A 10,176-nucleotide genomic window follows, 5' to 3' on the forward strand; every position below is an offset into this window, starting at 1 on the left:
TTCATGCCAAATTTAGAATGCTGTGTTTTTTATGTATTGTATATTTTGAGTATGGGTGGCACATGCAATCCCATAGATCTACTGTCAGCACCAGCGGGTAGTAAAACTTTTTTATAGGTTAAAGGGGAGTAGGCTCATGCTAGTCACATACTACATCATAAATGTCCTTTTTTATTTTGCCTATCTTTGCATAGCAACTGTTTTGTGTTAGTATAGTGTCTACAGTGTGTAGGCTCAGAATCTCGCAAGGAGGTGAATATTAAAATACTTGTTTCCAAGTTGTTGGGTCGGGTGACCTGATGATTATATCTTCACTGACCTAAGTGAAAACCAAACTTACCATATTTGATTTATTTCTCTGAATTTACACCTTTGTGTTTTTACCTAATGCACTAACTTTTGAAATACATTAAAGGATAAGTTCACCTTTGGAGTCTGTTACATGTTCCACCTGTATTTAGGGTGAAACATATGACGTATTCCAGCTCCTGCCCCTCTCCCCTCGATCCCCCCTCCTCCCTTTGACTGCAGACGGGGGTTCTTCTCAGTTTTTAAAAACAGTGAGGCTGTGTGGACCTCCACCCAGACTGTCGTGACATTAATTCACAGATTCTTGTGCATGAATAAACTACAAGTATCGTCTTCCACCACAGAAGACAGACTTGTAGTTTGAATGAACTGCGGGTGCACTGATCAGCAGCTCTCTGCCTACAGCTCTAAAAATGACAGCCCATAGAGAGCTACTGGCAACAGAGCTTTAGGCAGAGTGTGCAGGAGCCTGACACTGCACCCACGATCTGATCGTGGGTGCAGTACTTTGCATGCTCCTGGTTTAAAAAACAATAAATGTACATTTTATTTTACCATCATAAATACAGTATGTGCATTTATCATTTTATGTAAAGATGAACCTAGCCTTTGAAATGCTTTAAAGTGAATATCAACACTCATTGCACGCATATGAGCGCTTCAAACTGCATATTGATGTGCAATGTAAAGTGCATTGCAACACGCCTTGACATTTTAATGCATTTCTATATATTTCAATGGAAAAGCATTAAGGCGTGAATGGGCATTTAGACTTTCAACAGCTTTATTTTTAACAGTTTTTTTTAAGCTGTGCAGCCTAAATTTTAGCCTGTTTTTGTTAAATAAAATTAACTTTAGACTGTAGAGGATATTTGCACTTAACATACAATTGTTTAGCTCTCATTGGCTATGATTCAGGTATGACTTATTCTACATGTGTTAGAGTCATTGTGCTTGTTGACTTGTGTTGTTATACCTTAGGGAATGTATTATTCCACGTATTGGCTTCTTCCAAAATTGGTAGTGACAGTGTATTTATTAACCTCTGTTCCTCACCTTTCAGGGTCCGATGCAGTCATTTACTCCATCTCCTGTGGACTGCCATCCATCAAGCATGATGTCTAATTCTCCAGTGCTGTCAGGAAGCTGCAGTAGTGGCATTTCTTCCCTGAGTCGGTGCAGCATTTCTGAGATGTCAGGTTTTGAGAGCCAAATCTTTGATCAAACTGTAACTACATCCAGTTATGGCATATCAGAGGAGCCAACTAGAAAAGAAAACAAGACTCCACCACCTTACAGCGTGTATGAACGGACTTTGAGGCGTCCTGTACCTGTACCTCAGTGTCTTTCCATACCTGCCCCTATTGATCCTCCAGCTTTGCCACCCAAACCAGGCCCAGTACGTCCAACAAGCCTGGAGAATGGCAAAAGGACTGATCCACTGCCACGACCTAGGCCTTTCCCACGGAAAGTGTCACAGTTGTAACACAATTACTGTTTCCTTTTGCTGTGAAATAAACTGTCTTTTTTTTTTCGCTAGAAATATTAACCTCTAGAGGTCCTTTGCTGGAGAGACAGCTGCGGAATGGGTATATACACTTAATGAAAGTGTGGGCACTTTAATTGTTTACTATTTGTTTCCCTTAATTAAGGAAGTAAAGCTTTTGTTTTTATTATTGTTTTGCACAATATTATAGTGGTATTAATTCAGGATTAACTTGACAAATGGCACTTTTTTGGTCAGATAGAAACAGAAAGCACAAACAGTCTGTTGGTATGCGCTGTTTCTGGATTACAAATTCATGAAATATCATGTTGATTTTTAACTGGGTTCTTTATTGTTTTTATAAATATATATATAGCTTTTATTTGAAGAGTAGATTGTTTGTTTTTTTTTTTATTTAAAAAGATACAGTATTGATGTTTTAACTCTCACATCAGCCAACTATTCCAAATTTGTTGTATATGCTAACTTTAATTCTATAATATAGGTGTTAATTTAATGTCCCAGTTAATATATTGCTTTTCAGGTTGTTTTTATAAACATAGCACTCTGTCTTTCATTTTCTTAAATTAATAAGGGATTTTAACTTGTATATGTATTATGTATATAGTTTTATGATCAGTTGCGATAATTTATCTTCCATATTTTGTGAATTTTGTATATGCAGAGAAAATGTTGTTGCTTTATTAACACAACAGGGGTGAGGTCTGATAATTGCATGCATTAAGAGGTGATCCATTGGTCAGAGCAGGAAAAGCACATTTCTAATCAATGCATGTTTTAATGCTGCCATCATTGTGCTTGTAGGCTCTCTACAAGCTATTCATTTTACAGAATACTCATTTGTCTTTATTATGGTAGATATGGCATGCAAGTTGCTTTAGTGGTTCTGTAATGCAAAATATTTTCCCACATCATTGTTTAGCTTTGGATTTTTGATTGATGACATTCATACATAGTTCTAAACAATGGGTCAGATTTAGATTGATCAAGTTTGACGGATTGCAATCCATTTTCATGGATGGAGAGGCTTCCTGGCCTGCCAATTATTTTGAGCCAGGATTAAATGGGTTTTTAGCTTACCCCAAACCAGCAATGTCCATCTCCTCTGCCACATACAGGCTAGGATCATGTTGCAGACAAAGCGACATTGGCCACTTATGCAGAGTATTTTGGACAGCACTACCCTAAACAATGTAGACTTTGCCATTTAAAACTTTAGTTTAAACAGCTATAGCAAATTTCTCATTATTTTTTTTGAGTGGATTTATTTTTACTTGAACTGGAAAGCAGCTTTGTTAAAAAAAATGTTATGTGAATTGGAGAATCATCTACTAATTATTAATGTGCAGTGTTTTGTTCATAAATCCATTATTTGTCATATCCGTTGTGTTTACTGAAGCGTGGATTAAGCTAAAGTGTAATATCCACTGGGTTCGCAAATCCTTTTTGTGGATCTAACAGATCTCCATCGCATGTGTGTACTGGGACATAAGGGGTTACAAAAAGTAGTTAACCTAAATTTGACCTTTAGTGGTTTTACATATTTTAAAGTCCACCAATGTCTGAGTACAAATTGCAATTACCTATAGCAGCCCTTCAGAATTTACCTGCCAGAGCAGTGAGGGATGGATCCTGCTTAGTAGCTATGGGTATGCTACAGCATGCTCTTGTAGGTTTGTGTGCACTGATAGCCTTAGTATTTAGATATTTCCGGGTTTCTGTACATATAGATACATACACATACATATGTATATGTACACACAAATACACGCAACAGAAATCTTCAAACGTCGGACCATTATATATTATTTTACTGGATCCCTGCAATGCAAAGACCCCCATTGTAGGGCCTTCTCTTTGCATGCCAGAGCCACTATATGCAGAGTGATAGCAAGGGCCCCAAAGTACCTTAGCTGGCACTGTTGAGTGATCTCCTGCATGGAGGTGCCTATATAATTCAGCCGTGACATCCTCTGACCAGTAGAAGAGCAGCGCAGGACACAGAGAAATACAGTATGTGAAGGTAAAAGACTGCTGGACACGAGTGCTGGCCTTTTTCTGCTTCTTAGTAACCACTGAGCCCTTTTTTTATTCCTTTTGATGATTGATACTGAGGCTTTTAATTATTTATTTGTTATTTTTAACTCCCACTAACCCTGATGTTGATCATTACACCGATTGCCAGGCATTTTTGCTACCATGGCCCACCATCACCTATGGTTGTTTTTTTTTTTTTTTACGTTAACTGACGGGGCATTAACATTTTTATGTATGGTGAACTTGTTAAAACATTTGAGGACCCCTGCTTTATATATGTGTGTGTGTGTGTATATATATATCTATATATCTATATAGATATATCTATATATCTATATAGATATATATAGATATATCTATATAGATATATATAAAATATTCAAAGGATATGGAGTCTAAATGTAGAAAAAGCTCTCTTTACTTGTGTATCCAGGTGCAGAAATTATACATATCACATTAAAGCAATACATCAACCGGTTTTGCTCTTTTTTTAAGCCAAATGTTGTTGAAAGAAAGCGTTAGCTCGAAACCTGTTGTATTGCTTTAATGTGATATGTCTAACTTCTGCACTTACATACATCACCGTGAATAAACAATGCTGCTGCGGAGGAGAGCACCACCCCCGCAAGCTGTCACAGGGGTCATTTGCACCATGTTACATATTACACCCTAAATAGGGGTGTAACATGTAACCTGATCAGGACGGACTGACAACTCATGGGGACCCCGGGCAATAGGAGATTTTGGGGCCCCCCCAGCAAGCTGCTTGCTGTGGGGGCACTCGACAGGAGGGAGGGGCCAGGAGCAGCGAAGAAGGACCCGAGAAGAGGGGGATCCGGGTTGCTCTGTGCAAAACCAACTGCACAGAGGAGGTAAGTATAACATGCTTGTTAATTTTAAAAAGAAAAAAAGAGATTTTACAATCCCTTTAATTAAAACCAGCAACTGTTGAGACAACATCTTGGTCAGGTCTATGTACAGCAAATTGTACAGAGTGCATGGGTCAGGAGTAAGTAACAAACAAAACAATATATAGAGTACAGCAGTCAGGTTGAGTGCCACGCTCACATCACAGTCCTCCCTTACATCAAAGTCCCAACATTCTCCCTATAATCACAGTCCGCAGAGTCAGTCCCCCCTTACATCAGAATCTCACCTTATGGCTGAGCCCCCCTACAGCAGATCCCTCAGAGTGGCACCCTATGGCAGGGCCCCCAGAGTGTCACCTTCTATCAGTGTCCCCTTACACGCACCTTTGTCCTTAGTGCTTGGTGTGGTAGGCAGCTGGCGGGAAAAGGCTTTAAAAAAAAATCCACTTGTTGCAGGCTCTGAACTGTGCAAGTGAGTCGTAGAGCCAGCGGAATAGGGAACTGCTGTGATTGGCCACAGATCGGGCATTGAGGTATGTGAATAAAAGCCATGCTTGATGTGTGCAATGATATCACTGCACATGTGTGCACCCAGCCCTTACCTGCTGCCTGTTCTGAGGCCAAGCTCAGCAGTGCACCATTCAGCTGCCTCCGAATGGCAACAAGTGGATTTTTCACAGGCGTGGGATTGTTAGACTGACTTCTGTTGTGCGGCAGTGGGCACACATGGTTTATACAGTATACGCACAGACGCACGCACAGTATACAAAGACACACACACAGTGTATATATACAGTATACATATACACACACATAAACACATACATACACCAGCACTTTTCATCTAGAAATCAGCCTAATTGAACACACTGCTGCTGCCCCCATCTCCTGGCATGCTGGTACTTGTAGTGCCCCAGCAGCTCATAGACACATTCGGTGGTAATACAGAAGAGGAGGATGATGTGTCTGTGTGCTGGTGGGCAGGTAATCAGTAGGGAGGTGTAGCAGAGATTGGGGGAGAAGTTCAGAACATCCTTCCTCCAGGAGCAGTGTACTCTTCACACAGAAAAACGATCTAACAGCTTCAGAGACAGGAGCTCTGCTAGAAGAAACAGCCTCCTCCTCCTGCTCACCAGAGAAAGCACTGATAAAACTACATTTAACTCAGCCAAGTTAGTCAGCTTACCTTGTATCAGCCTGCAGCCTGTCCCACACTGCAGGCTGTGTCCCCGCCTCCCTCTCCTATCCTCCAGCTGTTGGCATATCCTACTCTGTAGTCAAAGAAGCCGCATTGGGGAAGGGGGTGTGTACTCTGTGTTCCCATTGGCTGAGGACATAGTGGAGGGGAAGGAGAAGCTATAGCCCCTGGAATTTTACATCAAAATGATGTCGGTGTCAGACATTTCAGGGACAGATGTAAAAAAACACAGATTTTTACAATCTGTCTCTGGTTTTACTGAGGCTGGCAATGCTGATGGGGCCCTCTAGTGGCCCGGGACCTCGGGCAGTGCCTGAGTGGTCAGTCTGCCCCCTGAACCTGATATAAAAGATGAAGTTAGCATTTAATAGAATGCTAAATATTTTACTTTTAAATATTTTAACTGTGTTTTAGCTATTTGCCTGGAGTCCAACTTAAAACTACAATGATATATTATCTGTCTGTACTTTCATCCCTGTGTACTAGATAGATAGAAGGCAATGTGTAAAATGGTGGTATTGCATATATTTTTTTTTCTACTTACTTTACTACTTTAATATTAGAATTTGTTTTAAATTTTGACCCATTGTTAAAAGTGCCTTGCATTTAACCTCTTATTGCAGCCCTGTGATACGTACACTTTGACTTTTATATTTTCTATTGAAACACCGTGGTAGTTACAGTATTCTGAATCTGGCTATAGTGTATTTTTTTAATTTACTGCCCTAAGCAATATTAAAAACGCATGTATTTTACCACTGCTGTTGTAGTAGCAGCATGAACCAGGCCCTTTTTTAGGAAAATGATTTTGATCTGATGTCACAGGGCATTGACACAGCAATAAAATTGCAATATATATGGTATACAGCAACTGTATAAATGCCCTTTTAACTGCTTGATAAAGATCAATTTGACTTTGTCCAGCTTATATTTGCCAGATGTGTAGATTGCAGATCAGCCGCAAACTTAAAGTGCATATTTAGGCAATATATATTTTTTTTATATTTGGACTGAGTAGGGAAAGGTTAGACCCTCTGCCTGTTTTTTTTTTCCCGCTGGAGAGATTCACCCCTCTGTGTTGATGACTATTCTCACTGAGAAGTAAAATGAGGTAAAATGCTAAATTTTCGAGTTGTCCCCATAACTAGAGGTGAGTGGAAATCATCCAGTGGGATTACCTGACAGCTGTGTAAGAGGGGAACTCCTCTCAGTTTTGGAGATTTCCTATAACTTTCTATTGGGTCTCATGGACCAGAAATAGAAGAGAAATTTCCCTAATGGTACACAGATAGCAAAAGAAATATTATCTGACATAGGTTTTAAACCTTCCCTATTCCTACACATACATTTTAATTTATTGCCAAAAATAAACACTATATCTTAATAGATAGATACCAGTTAAATGTTACAAAGAATAAAAAGTCAACTAAGATTTCTTAGATAATATATAATTGCATTGCAAGCAAACTTGATGTCATCAACAATTTCTATACTATGTGGGTGCTGTGGAAAATATAAAATACAGCAGCAATTGCATTAAGAAAAAGGTTTATCGAAGGGAAGATTAATAATTTTTTAATGTAGGATTTATTTTCACTCTATTTTTCTATAGGTCGGTAGTAGTAAAACAAGGTGGACATTATTTTACCCAGAGAACTTTATTTCTCTGCAGTTTGTATTTCTTCGTAAGCATTGGAGCTGTTGTATTGAGTGCTTTGTGATATTGTCAGGTATACGTAGCAATGCAACAATAATCCACCCAGGGTAAGACTTGGTTTTCTAAGCAATAATATTTAAAAAAAAGTACATTTAAGTAAAATATTGTTTAATATGCTTATGTTAAACAATAAATATAAATGCAGTCAAACGTGTGTTAAATTCTAACATTCTTCCTATTAGCATACTTTTGTTTTTACCCTGTCCAAAATGTGTATAGTCATTACTCTTTTAAAAAATAGTCATCTACTAGACATCAGTGACACACCATTTTAAATTGGTTCTAAAGGCTTAAGGTTATTTACCTTAATGCATTCTCTATATTGAGGTAAAAAAAAACTTTTGTGCAGCAGGATCCCCTCCAGCCCCCCTTATACTTGCCTGAGCCCGATCTCAATCCAGTGCTGTGCCCAAGAGCAGCGTCTCTCTCCCTCCTAACAAGGCAGATTGATAGCAGCAGGAGCCATTGATTCCCGCTGCTGTCAATCAAATCCTGTGACGAAGGAGCTGGGGGGAGAGGCTGAGCTACACGGTTTGTATGTATAGATGCAGGCAGCGCAGCTTGGAATCGAGCCCCCAAAAGTGCCCCCATAGGAAGCAGCTTCCTATGGGGGCACTCGCCACAGGTGGACCCAAGAGTTTCTGCGTGGGACCCCAGAAGAGGAGGATCAGGTCTGTCCCAAACCATTGCACAGAGCAGGTGTGTATAACATGTTTATTATTTTAAAAAAAGGAAGGCTTACAATCACTTTAAAGCAGTATGCTGGCCCTAGACCATAATGCCCATCACCTGTCACACACACACACACACAAAAAATATAGGTACTATATACTGAAATAATCTTTTGCAATTATTGAATCTAGCTTTAACCAAGATTGTTACTGTCATTTTGTTTAAGCTAAAGCTACATAGGCAGTTTTAATCTCTTGCTACTGCGAAACATAACCACTTGTTTAAGTCATCTCATTAGCAAACATATTGATTTCAGAGTGCTACAAATGAGGTGACTGCTAACAGGCCATTTAATCTCTGAGTAGCAGGAGATTAACCTCCCCCATGTAACCCTAACCATAGGGTGTACAGTATTGCTAAAAGATTTGTGTGGAAATCCATACTTATATGCAGTGTCGGTCTTTAGATTGGTGTCATAAGGTCCCTCTTGTCGCTTTCTTCATATGCTGTTGTGGGAAAGGCAATATGAGGAAACCACCAGAGGATTTTATGACATTGGATATACACAGTGTGCCCTCATTGGCCACCATCCAAGAAAAGAAACAACTATGAGGTGCTTAACTTGGCATTTTACACACTGAACCTTCTTTAATTGGCATCACTAGTTGTTACCATTTTATTTCAATATGATCTAGTAACATACTGAGAGATTAGGGCAAGTGAACTACATGGTGAAAAAGACACACTGTGCAGAGTCCTGCACATAAATTATTAGCAAATAGTAACTCAGCGGTCTTGCCAAATCAGCAATGTGACCCTAATAGAAATGGCTTGACATTTAGCCCATCCCTATCCACCTTTGGCCATTGTATTGCCGCGTACAGACGATCGGACATTCCGACAACAAAATCCTGGATTTATTTCTGACGGATGTTGGCTCAAACTTGTCTTGCATACACACAGTCACACAGATGTTGTTGGAAATGCTGAACGTCAAGAACGCTGTGACGTACAACACATACGACGAGCCGAGAAAAATGAAGTTCAATAGCCCGTACGGCTCTTCTGCTTGATTCCGAGCATGCGTGGAATTTTGTGCGTCGGAATTGTGTAAACACAATCGGAATTTACGAGAACGGAATTTGTTGTTGGAAAATTTGAGAACCAGCTCTCAAATTTTGTTTGTCGGAAATTCCGACAAAAAATGTCCGATGGAGCCTACACACGGTCGGAATTTCTGACAACAAGCTCGCATCAAACATTTGTTGTTGGAAATTCCAACCGTGTGTATGCTGCATATGAGTAGATAGTTGAGCTCAACAAACTTAAGCATTTTGTCCTATGTTGGCTCACAGCATGTGGTCTATTTTCCCAACCTTCCTTTAAAGTGCAGCCCATTACTTTTTATACGTTTTTGTACTGGGCCTTAGTAGAGCTTTACATTGCACTGATTGTGTGATTTTGTTGGGGACCATCTTCAATAATCATAGCACAGCACAAAAATAAGAAGTAAACCCTAATAGTGTATTGTTCTACCATACACTCTTACTGGAGCAGTTTGTTTTGTCCCACTGTCATTCATTTTTTCCTAGAAATATGTGCATGGCTTACTTCTGCTTTTCTACTGTTTTACTGTATTAGTTTAATGTCCCTAACAGACAGACATGCCACCTGTTCCAGCACATCATTTTACATCTCTGTCAAGAACAAAGCACCTTACACAATTGCTTTCATCGTTCTCTTGTCTTGAAGTTTGTGGCATTTCTCAGAATATGCATTTAAACCCTCCTGTCCAATCAATAAAGTAAACTATTTTCCTTTTTTAGCCAGGAAGATGATTTTTGGTAAAGTGTGTATATTGCATTTA

At 39.4% G+C, this 10,176-nt stretch overlaps 1 protein-coding gene across 2 annotated transcripts in view; it reads left to right on the forward strand.

Moving 5' to 3' along the window:
• Positions 1 to 4,144, forward strand: part of DOCK4 (dedicator of cytokinesis 4) — a 501,293-nt gene extending 497,149 nt beyond the window's left edge. For both annotated transcript variants that reach the window (XM_073619893.1, XM_073619894.1), the window contains one exon: positions 1,373 to 4,144. In XM_073619893.1, coding sequence (XP_073475994.1) covers positions 1,373 to 1,795 — 423 coding nt within the window. In that variant the 3' untranslated portion in view covers positions 1,796 to 4,144. The remainder of the gene's footprint in view (positions 1 to 1,372) is intronic.
• The last annotated feature ends 6,032 nt before the right edge of the window (positions 4,145 to 10,176 follow it).

The sequence above is a fragment of the Aquarana catesbeiana genome, linkage group LG03 (genome assembly GCF_042186555.1).
Source record: "Aquarana catesbeiana isolate 2022-GZ linkage group LG03, ASM4218655v1, whole genome shotgun sequence".
NCBI classification, from domain to species: Eukaryota; Metazoa; Chordata; class Amphibia; order Anura; family Ranidae; genus Aquarana; species Aquarana catesbeiana.